Source organism: Haplochromis burtoni, unplaced genomic scaffold (genome assembly GCF_018398535.1).
Source record: "Haplochromis burtoni strain Fernald_Lab_line unplaced genomic scaffold, NCSU_Asbu1 Contig_142, whole genome shotgun sequence".
NCBI classification, from domain to species: Eukaryota; Metazoa; Chordata; class Actinopteri; order Cichliformes; family Cichlidae; genus Haplochromis; species Haplochromis burtoni.
The window spans coordinates 1,247,523-1,266,225 of NW_024582503.1; the positions used below are offsets into that span (position 1 = coordinate 1,247,523).

The 18,703-nt window shown below is 38.2% G+C and overlaps 1 protein-coding gene across 1 annotated transcript in view; it reads left to right on the plus strand.

The window, feature by feature from the left end:
* Positions 1-1,524: 1,524 nt before the first annotated feature.
* Positions 1,525-18,703, plus strand: part of LOC102301862 (carboxypeptidase Q) — a 23,597-nt gene continuing 6,418 nt past the window's right edge. Inside the window, exons 1-10 of the mRNA XM_005934931.2 lie at positions 1,525-1,660; positions 3,229-3,376; positions 3,629-3,841; positions 3,940-4,056; positions 4,139-4,346; positions 4,458-4,665; positions 9,873-9,984; positions 10,651-10,742; positions 11,236-11,331; positions 11,658-11,763. Coding sequence (XP_005934993.1) covers positions 3,229-3,376; positions 3,629-3,841; positions 3,940-4,056; positions 4,139-4,346; positions 4,458-4,665; positions 9,873-9,984; positions 10,651-10,742; positions 11,236-11,331; positions 11,658-11,763 — 1,300 coding nt within the window. The 5' untranslated portion in view covers positions 1,525-1,660. The remainder of the gene's footprint in view (positions 1,661-3,228; positions 3,377-3,628; positions 3,842-3,939; positions 4,057-4,138; positions 4,347-4,457; positions 4,666-9,872; positions 9,985-10,650; positions 10,743-11,235; positions 11,332-11,657; positions 11,764-18,703) is intronic.

Genomic DNA, 18,703 nt, shown 5'->3' on the forward strand with positions numbered 1-18,703 from the left:
TTCAAGGTCACGATCTTTGTGTTTATTTGTTAATTAAGCACCTTCTGGGCATCATTTTGAAGCCCACGTGTTATCACAGATTTGCATTTTGTTTTTATTGTGTGAGACAAAACCAAAAAGTGAACATTCAGCTGCAAGTAAAAGCTATTATTTGTTGCTTTTGTTCAGCTGATCTGAAATGTAGAGCAAAGCATTTCCATCAAGTCTCAACAAACATCCTTTTACAAAGGCAGGCAAAAGTGAGAAAAAGGTTTGCAATATCAAACCTGGTAAGCAGCATGTGAAATGAGTCATATGGTCAGATGTTTTTAAAGATCTTCAGAAACAAAAGGAGAACATGTGGATGCACAAAAGGTTGTTTTTTTTTTATGTATACAGAAGATGGCTGTAGTAGAAAAGAAGCAGGAATAGAAAGTAGAGCCATGCACATAAGTTAATAGCATAAAAGTGGTAGTAAAGTGTGATAAAATAAATTAATATGAATCTGACATGGGTGGGGTACTTGATGTGAATATCTATGACTGGTGAGGAATGCAGAAGATCAGTGGGAGGGGAAGATGAGAAATAAAAACCACAGATTGAGATGTGCTGTGTTTCCCACAGTGTGCACACAATACACTGTTAGCACTGGGCATCATTTTAACCATAACATTGTTTGCAAAAAGGAAGGATGACTAAGAGAAGACTCATAAAAAGAAGTGCGTGATTTAGCATTTGGTTTTAAATAGTTTCTAAATAGGCAGTTCCTTTTTCTTGACTTAATACCAAAAGTGAGATTGATACACTTCTTCTATACAGCTGTGTTGTTTCATTCAGTAGTGGTATTTTTCTGTGTGTAAACTTTCAATTTCTTCTTCAAATTGTTGAACAGCAGGTCAGATGTGAACCCAAAACAGCCTGTAACACATGTTAAAGAAAGGTAGACAAAGCTTTCTCAAAAGCTTCACAGACAAATAGAGCATCTTTTTTGAAATGTCAGTTTTGGAATAATGTGCAATTGCAGGTTTGGGTACTTAAACACTGATTTATGCTGGAACATAATATTTATTGTTGTGTGTTAGTTACTCATGAAAGGTATCATTTGTGCACAGCTGAACGGCAGGTCAATTGTGAACCGAAACACTGATTATAAGTGTTCTATGTGGAAGAGCTGGCCATGAGAGTCTGTGATGAGTTCCTTAATCTTTGTATGTCCGACATATTTTACATATTTGAAAGCTTGGTGAGTATAATAGTAATAATGTCCATAATGTGAATAGACTATGCTACTTATGAGGGGTAATTTTAACAAAAATCGTTTTGTATGAACTATTGTAACTATTAATTTCCAGTTGTTGCATACTAATCGGTTTCATTGAATTATTTTAGTTTTGTGAGGGGAAAACGGGAGAGTGGGGGGCTGGGTGTGGTTTATTGTTTGTGTGTTTGTGTGTGTTTGTGTGTGTGTAACCATTTTTTAATACCTGCATAACAAAACTATTGTTATAGTAAGCATGACGCTCTTATTTTGAAATAAGACAAACCGGAAGTGCGCTATGCAGGTTGTAATCACGAGTACGGAACTGTTTACGTTGCGGTATTTGTGTATTTGGCATATCCTTAAAATTGGACGAAGTCCTGCAACGTCAACAAAACCAAAGACTTTGAATTGACTCGAAGGGTTTGTGCTGTTATGGAGAAGCGCTTTTTGCGCTCATTGTTACTGTGAAATGTTTAAACCGCTGTAACGTTTCTGTCCTTCTCTATTCGTCTGTGTTGCAATACTTTTTTATATATCGTGTTTGTTTTTTAAAATGAGAATGAAGCCGTCTGTGTTAATATGATAATTTAACAATTGTGGTGTCCAGCTACATTTACTAAGAAATAATGTATAATTGTAATGTCCTAAAGTGAAAGTAAAACTATAACTGGGGATAGCGTAACGTTTCCAATAAAACGCCATTCACGTATAGTGTAGTACTGTAAAATAGTAGGTAGCGTAGCTTTTCTTGCTTAAGGCTTAATTTCGAATATCTAAAAAATATATGCAAAAAGCATACAAAAATACATGGCTTAACATATTGAAAAAAAGGAGTAGGAATAAGCATAAACTTATTTAATACCACCCTTTCTCCACTGTTTTGTAATTATCACTTTACTTCCTGTTTATGTCCTTTCCTATCATAATTCCTTGTTTAAAATTTGCCGCATATATTTGGTTTTATAAACCCAGTAACATACCAAAAATAGGTATTTACACATATACATCATCTTGGGGACAAATTTCATGGTAATTGGTTAAAAAAAACAAGAAATGGGTGCACAAGTATTAAATTATTTTTGATTTTCTCTAATCCACATGGGCTAAAAAGTATACATACAGGTTTAGTTAAATGTCCCTTAGCAAGTCACACCTTGACCGGATGGTAGTCGTTTTGGTAATCACGAACAACAGCCCAGAGTATGACGCTACAACCATCGTGCTTCACAGCTAGTAAAGTGTTCTTAGGTCATTGTTGCCAAACAGCTCAATCTTTGTCTCGTCTGACCATAAAACTTTTCTCCAGAAGGAATTTGGCTTGTCCATGTGGGCAACTGCAAATCTAAGTTGAGCTTGAAGATGTTGATTTTGGAGCATTTTTCTTAGTTGGTACCCTCTCGGTCCATGGCAATGTAAAACCTTACTTCACAGTCATGCTGGTAGTTTAGTGGTTCTATTGTTGCAAAGAGAAAGCAAAATTTGAAGTCAATCATGATAACTAATGAGAAGTTAATAGGCATTGGCCCGGTCAAGTTAAAGTACACTGTAGAGCCTGTATATTTGTTTTTGGCCCTGCGTGGATTAGAGAAAATCCAAAATAAATTCAACCAAATTCTTGTGCAATCATTGCACTATGAAAAAAGCACAGTTGAAAAAAACAATTAAAAGCCCAAAACTACGATTAATTTATGCCTGCTTTTTATACCACAACTGCATATACATATGCAAACACATGCCTATACATTTACATATACACACTCGCATATCAAAAATAGAAAATACCTGCTGTAGTGCAAAGTAAGTGTCTTTGTGAATTGCCTGTTTGAATCATATCTGCTAGATTAACTGTGTTAGCAGGGGTGATGCATGTTTGCTTTTTAGTTCGTACTAAGATGAGAGGATACTTGCAGTGTGTGTGCGGTTTAAGGAGGATTTAGTAGCAATTTAACATCAACTGACAACAACACACTGATATTTTCTTTTTACAGATGACTTGGAAGGGGACACTATGTATCCTCCTCTCCCTCAATGTGTTTCTCAACCTATCCTCTTTCTGTGATGGTCATCCCCACTCTGCACAAACTATAAATTCAGGATCTGCTGTCAGAGTCTTATCCAATGATACTGCAAAGAGAGGTAACCCAAACTCTGAGAGAGTAAGGCCTTTATTAAAACAACCAGTTTATAATTAATGCTAATAAATGCCTTCTGTACCCATGCATTTTTTTCCAGTTACTTTGGATCCTTTGATCAGTTTAATGTTGGGATTTATGTACTGAGTTACAATGAAAACATTGTACCTGAACTAACTGGTGGAACGGGAACAGTCTTTGCAAGCCTTTACAGTGTTTTGATATGTTCTTGTTGTGTGTCTCTGCATGATCCCAGCTGGGGTTGCAGCTGAGGTAGCAGGCTATGCTGATGTGGCCAAACAGATCATTGACCTGGCTGTGTTCGGTGCTGCCCAGAACCGCTCTTACAGACGGCTCGCAGACTTTACTGACACTATAGGAAACCGCGTCAGTGGCTCAAACAACTTGGAGATGGCTATTAAATACATGTACAATGCCATGGTGCAGGATGGGTTGGATGTACACCTGGGTAAGTTTTACAGTTTTTATCCAACATGTGTTTCAGAACGTACGGGAACTCTAGCTGATTTCTGGTGAATATAAACATAGTTTAATTGTCTTATCTAGAGCCAGTAAAAATCCCACACTGGGTACGGGGGAAGGAGAGTGCAGAGATGACTGCTCCTCGAGCCAAGACTCTGGCTATACTGGGATTGGGTAGCAGCGTAGGAACACCCCCTGAAGGTAAAGACCATAGTCGTATAAAACAGCTTTCATTTCATCTGTTTCTCCTTTACTGCTCACTGATTGATTGTTATTCCTGTAGGTATTGAGGCAGAGGTGTTGGTAGTTCAGTCTTTTGAGGAACTGAAGCGTCGAGCCAGTGAGGCCGCAGGAAGGATTGTGGTTTTTAACCAGCCATATGTTAGCTATGGAGAGACAGTGGCATACCGTGCTTATGGTGCCTCTGAGGCAGCCAAAGTAGGAGCTGTGGCTACACTCATTCGATCAGTCACTCCATTCTCTATTAACAGGTATATCTATCTTCTCCAAGTGTCCAGCTATCTGACTGTCTAGAAATGTTGTAGTGTCACTTTATCACTGGTATATTACATACATCTCTGTCTTTATCACTTCCTGTGTAGTCCCCACACAGGCTGGCAGGACTACCAAGATGGAGTGAAGCGCATCCCCACAGCCTGCATCACTGTGGAGGATGCTGAGCTGATGTGGCGTATGGCACAAAGAGGTCAGAAAATTGTGGTTAAATTCACCATGGGAGCCAAGACCCTTCCTGATGCTGACTCTTTCAACACGGTGGCTGAGATAAAAGGCTGGCAACACCCTGAGCAGGTAGCTTTCACTCACTCATAACATAGATATGCATGTTTGACAAATTTATCTCATCTATTATTTGTCTAGTTTCCACTTTGATATTACAGTAAATCCGTTTTGTCGGATGTTACGCATAAACCACAAGGAAATCAGATGTCCCAATAATCCTTTTTTAAATCTCCTTCTTAGTTATTTCCAGTTTTATCTTAGCTCGGTGGAGAAGGAAATAATAGTCTGGGCTGTTTTTGCTGACTGAAGATATTCCGACAGCCCTTAACTCTGCCTGTATTTTGTGTTTGCTTATGTGATTTAATCTTTCCAGGAACCAGTATAAAATAGGCTTTCATGAGAACACTGCATTATTTAAACAATACAGTAACCACCCCCAACCCGTCACAGCAGATATCCACCACTGGTTGTGCCAAAGGTTTCTTCCTGTTAAAAGGGAGTTTTTCCTTCCCACTGTAACAAGTGCTTGCTCATAGGGGGTTGTTTTTGTAATATTGTGGGGTCTTTATCTTACAATACAAAGCACCTTGAGGTATTCTTACCAGAGATATTCTGGTAAGTATAAATGATTATTTTCTTTTCTCTTCTCATTTGCCTCGTAACCCAATTATAACATTTTGACCATAAAAAAATAAAATTTATAGTTGATCAGTTCAACTCAGCTAAATGTAACCAAGCTTTTTACTACTCACAGTATTTTTTAAGGTAATATAATGCATAAAACTGCAAACTGCAACTACTCAGTTTACATGAAGCATATTAGTTGCGGATATAAATATCATATTATTCCAGTATGGATTATATGTAAGGTTGTTACTTCACAAAGGGAACGCAAACTCACAGTTTTAAGTAGCAAACCTTTTCAATATCAGACTGTCAAGAACAGAACGAGATGACAAACTATGGCTTGCTTTAACTCTAAGCCTATGAGCGGACTAAATTACTACCTACTGAACTGCAGAGTATACCTTTTCAGTTCACTGCAGGTGCTTTGTATTTATGACACATCTAACAGGTAGAACCTGATGAATAGATTATGTGCTCCTGCAGAAACCTCAGTGTATGCAAATACAGTTTTTAGAGGAGATATTTTTAGAGTCCCCTGGAAATACTACCCAAGGTTTCTGGGCTTTAGTGCTAAATGGGCTTAGAGGCATGCTCAGCGCCATGTACATGATGTATGTAAATATATTTGAGTTTGTGTTACAACGCCTCACCTAGAAGCTGAGTTGTAACATAACCATAAATCTCCAAGAAAGATTACTGAATAGGAAACAAAGAATTTATTTACAACTATCTTACAATATTAAATTAAGTAGAAAAAGGAAAGCAAATAGACACCAGGGGTTCTAGGGCCAAAGCAAGTAAAATCCCCCATTCTTACTAGAATGAGAAGAAACACTGAGCTATGTGTTGAAACAAAAATACAATGCCCAAGTGCTCTGGCTGGCCACAAAACAGGAGAACAGTTGTGTACATAAAAGGACAGCAAACCCTTACCAAACTTCCACTAACATACAGATTGGTTTCCTTAAAACACAGAGCAACAGAGCATGACAGGTCCCACAGGCTTGCCACAGTTCAACTCCAAAGATCACTTTAGGTTACACTGAACAGCACAGCTCCAGCAACCACACATCTTAGAGCCCAGTGGCCAAACAGTGAGGAGCGCTGGCTGCTGGAGCCGTATAGGCAGTTACTTAAATGAGCAAAATGCTGTGTGGGAGACCTGGAACTGGATAGGGAGAGAGCAGCTCTCTTTCACCAAGAGGCCAAAAGGTCAGAGAACATAACAGTTTGCAGTTAAAACGAAAGGGACAGATTTATCTTGGCGTACTGGAAGTAACTGTTTGGAGTTTGGAGTTTGTACATTCACACAAGGCAGCTCATGTTGGGTTAAACCAACATGTCCTAAATAGCTGAGCGGGTATGTAAATTATAGTAGCAGTTATTTGCAAAGACAAATGATGAAAGGTGTGTGGAACAAACATGCAGGGAAATGGGGGGGGGTGTCTTGTTCAATTTGACTACACTGAATTTTGCACCTCAGTTTATCACGCTCTGTGTGAAATTTCCATAGTGGCATCTGATAACCCTGGTGTATACTGTATATTTGTAGAGGTTGCCTGGTATGCGGATGTTACTGTTGTTGTTAAGGAAGTGTGTGTGCAATATCTGCTTTGTTGGCAGATGAAGGTATATGATGGTATACAATGTTTGTTCTTGAAAATTTCCCACTAATGTGGGTTATATGAACTATATCTGTGTAAACTTTGACTCCCTCACAAATGCAAGCCTCCCCCCTTTAACAGTTTGAAAAGTTCACATCCTAAATGCAAAGTCCAAGGTAAAATCCGTCAGGACTCTTGAACCAGAGCGCTGATGTAAGCTTTTACTATTCTGATATAGGAACCAGCATTTGGAGCTTTATTATAGAAAGGGAAATGAAACACATGACATGGCTGACATCATCTCTGGCCCTGTGACTTTGTGCTCTTGCAGTAGCAGTTATCGCGGCTGACATATTGTGTATGTGCGTGTGTGTGTGTGTGTGTGTGTGTGTGTTCATTAGAAGATGTACATTTGGGGCTGAATGAGTCATTCCCACACAAAAAAGTTTTAAGCTTTCAAATATTAAATGTGGTATGAATGATTTCTGAACTGACTGTAAATGTTAGCCTCTCTTTGTTGGGGAAAACATGCTTGGATATTACATACACCACAATGAATCATTAAAAAAATACATTTGTGGTCTCTTATAATTTACACTTTTAACCAAAGCACATTATGCGGTCTCTGCTATGGCCACAATGTACAATCAGGCTTTAAACAGAGTCATAGCAAAACTAACCAAGTGGCTGAGTGTATATAAATATAATATCAAGTTAACAGGAGCAGGATTATTTTTCTGAGTGTAACCAATGTAAAAATTACAGTACAATAGAAAAATAAATCCACATTTTGAGGTTTCATTTTATATACAAATGTCCTGATGTTTCAGTGCTATTGGTGACCCAAATCTGTGTGTTTATAAGAATGGTTTAAATGCAGAGACGACTTGACTGCAAAATCCCTCATGCAGTTTGTAACCTGGGATGAACTGGCTGTATATGATTCTGTTAATGTGAAACCAGGCTCGCTGCTGGACTGGCCTCTTTACTAATGTAATGTATTTGCAAATACTTGAGAACTACAGCGTGGGAATATTATGCTGTAATGGAATGGGCCCACTTGCCTCCTTGGATGGGAGCATCACTGTTGTAGTGAGTCACTTGATGGGAGTGATCCCCTTCTAGGATGACAGTGCTCCCATAAATGAGGAGTTTGTGTGAAACAGTAAATATATCTGGGCTCCTGTTAAATCCAGAATTTAATTCAAAATCCTTGTCTTGAATAACCAGTCCCAATGACCTTATAGTATCACCATATCACCCCATTAGAGCTCTTCTCTCTTGGACTGGGGGACTCTGGACTTGTTTTTCCTAGAGTATGGGAGGCAGAGCCTTGAGCTTTCAGGCCCCTCTTCTGTGGAACCAGCTTACAATTTGGATTCGGGAAACAGACACTATCTCTACTTTTAAGATCAGGCTTAAAACTTTCCTTTTTGCTAAAGCATATAGCATATAGTTGGCTGGATCAGGTGACCCTGAATGCTCCCTTAGTTATGCTGCAATAGGTGTAGGCAGCTGGGGGATTCCCAGTACTTCTTCTTCAATCACCTTTCTCACTCACTATGTGTGAATAGACCTCTCTGCATTGATTGCACTGCTATTAATCTCTGGCTCTCTTCCACAGCATGTCTTTTATCCTGTCTTCCTTCTCTCCCCAACTGGTCGCTGCAGATGGCCGGCCCTGAGCCTGGTTCTGCTTACTTGCTTGCTTACTTCCTGTTAAAAGGGAGTTTTTCCTTCCCACTGTTGCCAAAGTGCCTGCTCATAAGAGGTCATTTTTATTGTTGGGTTTTTCTCTGTGTGTTATTGTTACCTAGCAATATAAAGTGCCTCGAGGTGACTGTTGTTGTGGATTGGCGCTGTATAAATAAAATTGAATTGAATTGAATTAAATATTTCATGTATGACTTTATCAGTCTTTCACATATGGAGGAATTTAACCCCTCCTGGAACCTCTTCCAAAAACTAGTCATACTTGTTTAATCTTCTTCTTTTTTTGAGCACTGCATGGTCTGACCTTGGGATGAATTTGCTGGGATAAATATGCATAGTATTTCTCACTGTACACTGTTTTTGGGAAATGGCCTCATAGCCCTTCCCAGATTGATAGACAGCAGTGGTTTCTTCTCTCAGACATTGCTGATATCTTTACTCTGTAACTTTGTTTTATACCGGTGCTCACACTTGCTGATGAGAAATTAATCAAGTGCATTTGATTAGCAGCAGCTGGCTGCTACTTAAACTCTTGGAAGCAGTAAAGGTGAACTTAATTTTTCACACACTGCTGTTTCATCTAGTCTGAATCTTTTCTACATGAAAACGTATGAATTAAAAGAGGGTGGAACTTCTCACTATTTATGCATCATTCACAAATAGTGATGTTACCAGTATTAATAAAGGTAAACTCCTTACACTTTTCCTTTGCTAAGTAGATACTATAATTTAGACTCCCCAGTTTAAACTTACTTAGGAGAAAAAAAATTAATTACTGCAAAGCGTTCTGTGAGAAACATCTGTATCTGGAAATAATCACATTCCAATGTTATAGTTTAGACATCTCAGTCTGGAATCAAATGGGCGACTAACCAACACATTGGCATATATTACCATTTCAGTTACATAAGAAAGCAAACACTGTGGAAAAAAAAACACATTGGTTTTTACGGGAATGTGCAGACTCTGGGTCATTGCACGGACAGGGCTAGATCAGGTCAGAAAATGTTTTGCAACCTTGAACAACGGCTCATCTACATCCCACTGACAGGAATCTTGGAAATTCCTGTGAGTACAGATACACTGACCCGTGTGCTCTCATCTTTTTCTTTGTTTTTTTTTTTTTTTTTAAATGAATCTCACTTTTCCTGCTGATACAAACCTTTTTATTGTTAAAAAAAGAATCAAATTAACTGGACTTTTAACTATGTGTGTCTACATTAATAAAAAGTCAACAGGATATGGGCAGCACTGTCGTCCTATCTGTTTCCTCAGATTTGCTCCTCTGTTTCTTGTTTACACATTTTCTCTTTATCTGTACAATCTCTCTAGGTTGTCTTACTGAGCGGACATTTGGACAGCTGGGATGTGGGCCAGGGTGCCATGGATGACGGAGGCGGAGCCATGATTTCCTGGGAGGCCCTGTCACTCATCAAAGACCTTGGTAATATACAGAGAAATACTTAAAGTAAATCACAGATAAACTTCAGCAATGATAACATGTGCATATTGTAGAATGCAATAAAAGCTCAAGTTTATTAGTTTTGCTTAAATGTTAATCAGAAAAAGGAGATGGCAAACGTACCTATTCATGTTATTAATCTAAAACATTTTACGCTGGATTAGCAGAGCATCCTCTGTTTATTTTTATTTATTTGAGTCGCAAAATTACTATGAAATCTAATAATTCTATTAGAATAAGTGAATGTGTTCATTAAAAAGAAAGGAAACAATCAGAATAACCAGCAGTGGCGATACTGAGACCAATTTTAAAAAAAAGATCATTAAGTGGAGCTAAAGTTTCCAGTTCTAAACACAGGGACAAAATGAAAAACAAATCCTCTGACTGTAAACAGTAATTTCACCCCAGTGTTTGCAGAGGAACAAAATACACACAACTACAACAGGAGGCAGACCTGCATATAAAGTACAGTATTTTTGTGGACAATTTACTTGAATGAGCCTTGGACAAGGACTGGGTCATCAAACAAAGACTACAAAGACCTTTTATTCAACAAAAAAAAAAAAGAAAAGAAAAATGTCATTATTAATATTTGGAGCCGTTATCCTCCTCTTTCTATACTGTGTATGTGTCTTCATCTCTTTGTAGGTCTGCGTCCAAGGAGAACTTTGCGAACAGTGCTGTGGACAGCCGAGGAACAGGGCGGAGTCGGAGCACAGCAATACTTTAATCTACACAAGGTACTGTCTGCTGTTACCGTGCCAATCAGTAGAAAACAAGCACTGAGCCAATGTTATTCCAGCTGCCCAAAAAGCAGGAAGGGTCACAACTGTGAAAAGGCAGTTTAAAAAGGCACTTCCTCCACACTGAAGGGACTTGGCTAGCTTCCATGTTTTTCCTGTGCAAAGGATCTAAATAAGAATCTGGAGTCTTACAATTTCCTTCTTTGGAGTTCTTGCTGCACACCAGGCCCTGACCTGTAATATACTGCGTTTTAAAAACCAGAAACACCAGTGTACCATAACTGCCCGTGGGACTGGTCCAGTTCTTACATTTGATGTATAATTACATTTTAAATTGCCTAAATTAGTTAAGGCAGCTGCTCAAGGTACTTATAGTGGCTGGCTGAGTGTGTATGCTTTGTTTGCGAGTACTTTGGTTCGGTTTGCTTTCTTTCACCTTTTATCTCTGATCATGACATGTTCCCCCTTTTTGCGTCCTCTCTGCACACAGGTAAACATGTCCAACTTTGACCTTGTCATGGAGTCCGACTTGGGGACATTCACCCCCATTGGCCTGCAATTTACAGGCAGTGATGCAGCACAAAAGGTGATATTAAAACCCAACTATTTAACGAAAATAGTGGTATTAGATTGTGAATTCTGCCGCACACAGATTTTGCAAACTGACATGAAAATAGCATCTTGTCCAGTAAATGTACTTGTTTTTTCATTAAAGTCTGTAAAGGTTCCATATATTTACATGTAAAAAGGAAGTAGTAGGAACCACAGCATCTATCATGTTAATGTGGAACCAAAACATCTGTACGTTGTCACTGAATGTTCCAGTAGTGCTCAAATCTAGAAATTACAATCATAATATTGTCATAATAGTTATATAAAGATAATTTCCTGTGTCTTTTTCCATCTCGACAGGTGATGGAAGAAGTGGTCAAACTTTTGGCTCCCATTAATACAACCAAACTCGAGGCCCACGGTGAAGGGACAGACATCTCACCATGGATGCAGGCAGGAGTTCCAGGTCAGTCTAATCAATATGCCTGTCTGCAACGAAATGGTATAACTAAAGGTTTATTTTAAAGGGGACAGTAGGGACATTGGAGTTTGCATTTTCTCTCTATGCCTCCATGGGTTCTCTCCATCTTCCTTCCAATTAACCTAGCATGCGTGTTTTTTTAATTGATTGTTCAAAATTGGTCATAGTTGTAAATGCCAGCATGAATAGCTGTCTGTCTCTGAGTGTTAACCCCATGACAGCTGGGATAGGCTGGGGAAAGCCACATCACCAATGAGCACAAAGTTAAAAAGGAAGTAACACATCCTACTTTTAGTGGTGGGAATTTTAATGATCTCTCTTCGGCGGAAAGTGCTGAGCACAAAGAATCACATCCTCACCGATGGTCTATGAACAGATTCTAGTTAATACAATCTGGCTCCACTTCCTTAAAGCCAGTTGTGTATTGTAACTAGAATGACTTAAAACTATGAAGCAACACTTCAAGACGTCTAAATTATGGATATTAAAGTTAAAGTTGTAACAGTCCTGTTACTGCTAATACAGTATAGAGTTGAAATAAAGTGTAATAAATATAGATTAATCAAATCAATTTTATGAAATTGTTTAGTGTTATATTTTTAAAAAAACATACAGACCTCTTCTACTTCCTTTTCAACTGTATCTCAGTTTAAATCTCTAACTGCGAGTACAAAAATCTAATCAGCCAGTCGCATGGGAGTGCATTTAGGCACGTAGACATGATCAAGACAACCTGCTGAAGTACAAACTGAGCATTAGAATGAGGAAAGAAGGTGACTTCAATTGGGGCATGGTTGTGGATGGTAGACAGGCTATTTCAGAAACTGCTGATCTGATGGCTCTGATCTCTGAACTCACAGCACATTGAAGCTTGAAGCAGATGGGCCTCAGCAGCTAAAGACCACACCGTACAATAAGCACACAGGTTCCAGTTCACACAGGTTCACCAAAATTGGAAACTTTCATTGTTGATTCTTGATTTTTGCTACGATATTAAGATCAAAATTTGGGGTAAACATGAAAGCATGGATCCAATCTGCCTTGTGTCAACAGTTCAAGCTGCTGCTGGTGTAATGGTCTGGGAGATATTTTCTTGGCAGACTTTGGGCCACCTAGCACCAACTGAGCATCGTCTAAATACCACAGCCTACCTGAGTATTGTTGCTGACCATGTTCATCTCTTCATGACTATAGTGTACCCATCTTCCAGTAGGATAACACACATGCCTAAAAACTCAAATCATCTCAAGCTGGTTTACTTACATTTTTGAATTGGCTATTCTGTGTTGCATGTTATGAAAAAACATTGAACCCTTGAAAAGGTTTTACCTAATATCGAAGTCCGTTTCTGTCTTCTTCTTTGTCGAACTATTTTCTGCTCTTTTCTTCTACACATGTGTTACTGTTTGTTGAAGATGGATTGTAACATATAGAAAGACACCGACTCATATATTAACAGTATAAATACATTTTGGGCACAAGCAATTTATCAGTCTTTTCACAACTGAATTTGTAGTTTAGAAACAGTTTTACCACTAATAGTAGTAATATTTTTTATTGCCTTGTAGTCATTATTTACAGTTTTATAAGACATCGCAAACCACAAAATACTCTGAATTACATTTAAATAAAAAAAATTAATATATTGCGTGAAAAGACCATGGATGCCACATTTTACATGGTATAGTCGACTTTGACCTTAAGAGAAACTACCCATTCTGTCAGTGTAAAGAAGTTTAACTACACTTTGAATCCCTCATATATTTTAATATAAGAAAAAGGAGTCTGATTGCAGCCTCTTAACCTCTCAATTTTGTCTATATGACAAAGAAACGCTGCTGTACGAAATGATAAAAATCTGTTAGCACGAAACTTTTAAATGCATAATTACAAAAAAAGTTCCTTAAGCTCATTGCACACACTTTCTTGTAATTATGATAAAAAAAAAATTGTTAACCCTTTATTTACCACGTTAATGTTTATGCTAGAGACAAAGTTTAAACAGTTACAGAAAGGGGAGAAGACGAGCTTTACAAGGAGATTTGGTTTATTACGGGGGCATAAGGTACTGCTGTCTCAACATGGAAAGAAAAAAATAATCTGCACCTATTCAAATGGTTACCGAAAGATGAGAATTACTTTTTTTTATTTTAAAGCCAAACTTCAAAAATAAGTCATTAGGCCTGTATAAATCTTGGTCGATAAAGGAGAATAAGTTCCTTTTTTGTAAACTTTTGAGAGCCGATAATGAAAAACAGGAACTTACTGTTATTTAATTGTTCTGTTTCTTACTTTCGTGTAGTATGAATGGCAATGGGAAAGTCTTTATCCATTAGAAAAGCTATAAAACAATTAAAAGTCTAAAATTGATCCCTTCCTTCACATTTTCCAAAGCAGTCCAGTGGGCCAGTTTTTGGCGGACAAGTTCTGGAACCCAGGTCTTATGTTTGACATCCCTGGTGTAAACTTTAACCATCTAATTTAATCATGTTCCACTACCTCGTATCTCAAAAATGATTTCTTTCATGCTGGATGTCACCACTTGCATTCTAATTTCTTGGCACTATCCCACCGATGCTGGAGAATTGGTTCTTGTTTTTGTTCACAGCAGTGAGTTTGTTATCTGAGGCTGACACATCATGCGCTCTTTGTCCTCCACAAGTTTTCATCTTTTCCTTGTAGTCCATTTACTTGAGCAACAGTGACAATCTCAGGGGAGACGATAGAGAGGATAGTGCAAACATTTTTGGTGTTTGACCTTTAGAGTTTTCTTACTGGAAATCACATGTCATTAGTCAATATTAATAGTAGTGGGGTTACTTAGAGTCCTCTAGATTTGAAGTTCTCCTATTTGCAGACAGGGGACTGCTGTAAGTAAGAGGAATAACCTGAGCACAAGTAAGGTCACGTTAACTTTAGAGACTCTGAGATTCATTTATAGGATTCGATGTAGGATTTTGCAGCTACAAAATCAAGTGAGAAGGAAAAAAGTTACACACATACCTACAAATACAAAAAAACTTACAAGTGGAGAAGAATTGACTTTTATTACAACAGATCTATTAAAACAGTATGTGTTTTTATAATTTCCATAAAAAAAGAAATATAAGCACCTCTACACATCATATTGCAACCTATATAACTGGAGCTGTCATATGCTGACAAAGGCTCCTGACAGCTGAGCAGCCAACAGCTAAATCAGTTTTCATGAAGACCTGCACGGTACCATTTTTTACAAGTTGGAAACCAAGTACTTCAAACGAACTGTGCCAAGCAGTAAATACAACAATCTCCACCAAGCTGTAGTCTACCTCAGTTTTTCAGGATTTTGAGAGTAGGCATTGGTTAGTTTCTCTTAGTGGTTTTGTAAACGTTAAAACGAGGCGTTTTGTAGAAGTGAAACATTGCAATCACAAAGACACCATAGAATAATGTGTGAAAGACGACTTAAAACCTCATTAAACATGTGGTGCAGAAACACCCCTTCTTTGATGTATTGAAGAGACAGAGATTTAGCTGCCTCAATTACAGTTAATTGGAGTTTTACATTGTTAACGGTTTGTGAGTGGCTCACGCCCTGCTTCACGACACTCTGTGCTTTAAGAATACTTTCTCTTTTCTGGTGATTGTAGGATATGAAAACATACACTGCTTTTCGTAGTAGAAAACCATTATAAGTGTCAACTGTTAACATCTTGACGCAGCAGCTGAATGCTAGAGTTATCCACAGAAAAGATCATTTCTGTGCACATTATTCATAACTGAGGGCCAATTTCTTGCCTTTCACTTGAGAATTGATTTTGTAGTACATAGTGTTGGCGTGTTATTCATTAACTCCCCTCTATGAAAATGCCGTCCTCAATCACGCTAAATCTTCTTCTTCTTTACAAACCGCCTTCGACGAAGGTGCATTTTTAAGGGTCCTCCTCGAGGCTGAGTCGAGGACTCTTAGATGATCGCTTTACTAATGTTGGTTGTAGGAACACCATGGGGCTGTCCAAGGGAAAGGTGACGGTGCAAACACCAACAATCTGTGCTGTGAACTTGTGCCTGTGTAGCTTAAGTGCAAATACAAGGAACAAGTAACCCTGACAGGATCCTCCACATATATGCCATTATAGTGGAAGCAAAAAAGGATTTTTTTTTTTTTTTTGCATGACTTGATCATCTGAAGGGCCACAGACCTGTACTGCGGAGGGAAATCTGCCGGGTTTTCATTGATAGCTGTGTGCTGACTGATCTTCTTTCTGGGGCAGCAGTCTGGGAAGCTACAGACAGAGATCAGCATGCCACAAAGGCCTCTATTACTGCCCTAAACAATGACACAGGCAGTATTAGCTCTTCACTTAAACTTCTTTTTTAAGCAAAACAGATTCATGGCCTTATTGCTTTAAAAAGCAATAACAGTATGAGCAATTACAAAGCAGAGCTATGACACTCAAGTAATAATTTAAGTGTCATAGCAATCCATGTGAGAATTTCATTATATGAAAAATGGTTTTCTAAAGCAATCATTTGCTTTACAGCAGCCAATGTGCAACACATATAAGCCAGTCATTTTACTGGCTGAATACATAGTTGAAATGCTTTTCATTCATTTCAACTATGCAGTTATTTATCTATCTCATAGTGTAGTGGCCTAACAGCAAAGTGTCTAACTGAGCTTTCGGCATAAAAGATTTGCAAAATCAAACATGTTTAGCTATCTGCTGTCCACATTGTGATATTAGCATGGAGTTTGTTCAGTGCTCTGCTGGGAGAGCCACAGACATGGATCATGCTGGCTCTCTGAGGGAATGCAATGTTGCATGTTTTTTTGAAGTATAACCTTTGTAAGGAATGTGACTCTAAAATGGTTATTTTGTGCCCAAATTGCAATAACTTTTAAGCAGTTCAAGCTTGACCTGTGAAGTCTGCACATGCAGTTTTATGTCCCAGTGACCACTAAAATTAAATTTTCCACCATCTTCCTATTCATTTGATCAGCACTTCAGCTGCCCAAATAATTGCCCAGAAGCACAGAAAGTGGCTGTGACAGGACTTGCTTTCAGCAGTTTTCTAGGTTTACTGAATCGTAACATAAATTAGCAGAGATGTTGATACCAGCACTCTGCTGCTAGTGAATAAAGCTGAAATTAAGTGCCATGAAATAATGCGCACAAGTATAGACAAAAAAATTGTAATCTAATGTTAAAATACTTTTTTTATTTCACAGTAATTTCTCTCTGTCAGGCTTCACCTTGCAGACATTTCAGTTCTTAAATAACGTGAGAGTTGGCATCACACTTCAGATACCAGCAGGGTTGTTTTTTTTTAAAGTTTTTATACATGAGATCTTTTTATATTCAAAGACGTTGGTCCTCTTTTCCTCCTCTTGCTTTTTCTGCAGATGGCAAAATCATCTGTAGATCGTGATCGTCACATAGTTTTAACCCTAATTCTGTTAAGAATTTTCTTATCTACTACCTACTTCAATCTTCAAATCTTTTTAGTGTGCATTTTATGTGCAAATTTTACTTCCAAAGATGGTAAGGTTCAGTGCCAACATTATAACTTCAAAACTTGCTGCACTGGCTGTTTGCTTGCTTTCAAAGTGCCTCAGACGTTAGTTAATCTTTCCTCTTTCTGTTCTCCTATTGCATATCATGTGGTTAGTTAGTACTGGGCCACGTAAATGTACACAACATGTTCAGACATGGAAAACCATAACATGAAGTGCCCAGTGTACACTTTTTGTGCTGATGCTAAAGGCAGAGGGAGTTTGCAACTCTGCAGTTATTGATCCTAAACACTTGCACTTTGCAACAATATTACTAACAGCATGGAGTAGGTAGGAGGTAATACATTTCATACATTCATTCATGAGAAGTTGCAGCAGTGTCATCCTGTCAGAGCACCACACTCAAATACAATGAGTTCTTTAAAGCAAACCCATTCACTCACAAATGTCTGCAAAGGCAGGCTGCATGGCTAGGTGCTTGATTTTATAAACACCTGCGGCAATGGGACTGAAAATACTTGAATGCAGAGATTAAGTGATTGTGTGGCCCAAAACTTTTCTCCATTTAGTGTTAAGTTAGCCAATCACCTGCCAGGTTTTTTACAAATAAACTGTAAATGAATTGGTGCTTATAAACTCTTAACTCTACATTCAATTCACTTTTTACTGAAAGCTTCATTCACTCAATCATACACACATTGAACTACCAACCTTCCAACTACTAGATGACTCATGCTACCTCCTGAACTACAGCTGGACAACTTAATAGATAGTTTGAGCATTACTAGAAACATTCGGGGCCATGTCCTTGAATGATGACACCACAGAGGAGTTTAAATCAAATCACTGAGATGTGGCTGAAGTGCAGGTTTTCAGCTTAAATTCAAAGGTTTTAACAAAAGTGTTTCATTAAAAGTTTAGGATTTGCACTTATTTTTAGAGGCTGGATGGAACCAGGCTTATCTGATCTGGCATTTTGAAAATACACTGTGAGAGCAGATATCTATAGATTTCCCCAGTAACTGCTTCTTAGTCAAAGGGTGCTTTCCAAAAGTACCTCCTATCTCCTTTGCCTCTTTTCCTCAAGGAAAACGTCATTGTACTTAATCAAGGGCAAAAGGGTGGGTAGGAGAACTGATAAGGAGTTTAAAAAAGAGAAGAGCGGTGTGCTGAGAATTCGAACATACACTAGTCTCCTAACAATGTAATGCCAGATATCTGCTGTGTTGTAACTACAATGATCAGAAGATGGACTCAAAAAATACACACCTTACTTTGCCATGTGTAAACCCTGCTGTTTTATGGAGGCCATATAAATGAGAACAGCCTGTGAAAAATCTCTCTTCAGTACAAAGGTTGGAATTTTAAAGAAAAGGGAACATTAAGGTTGGAAATACTAACGCCTGTACGTTAGACATTAAAAAA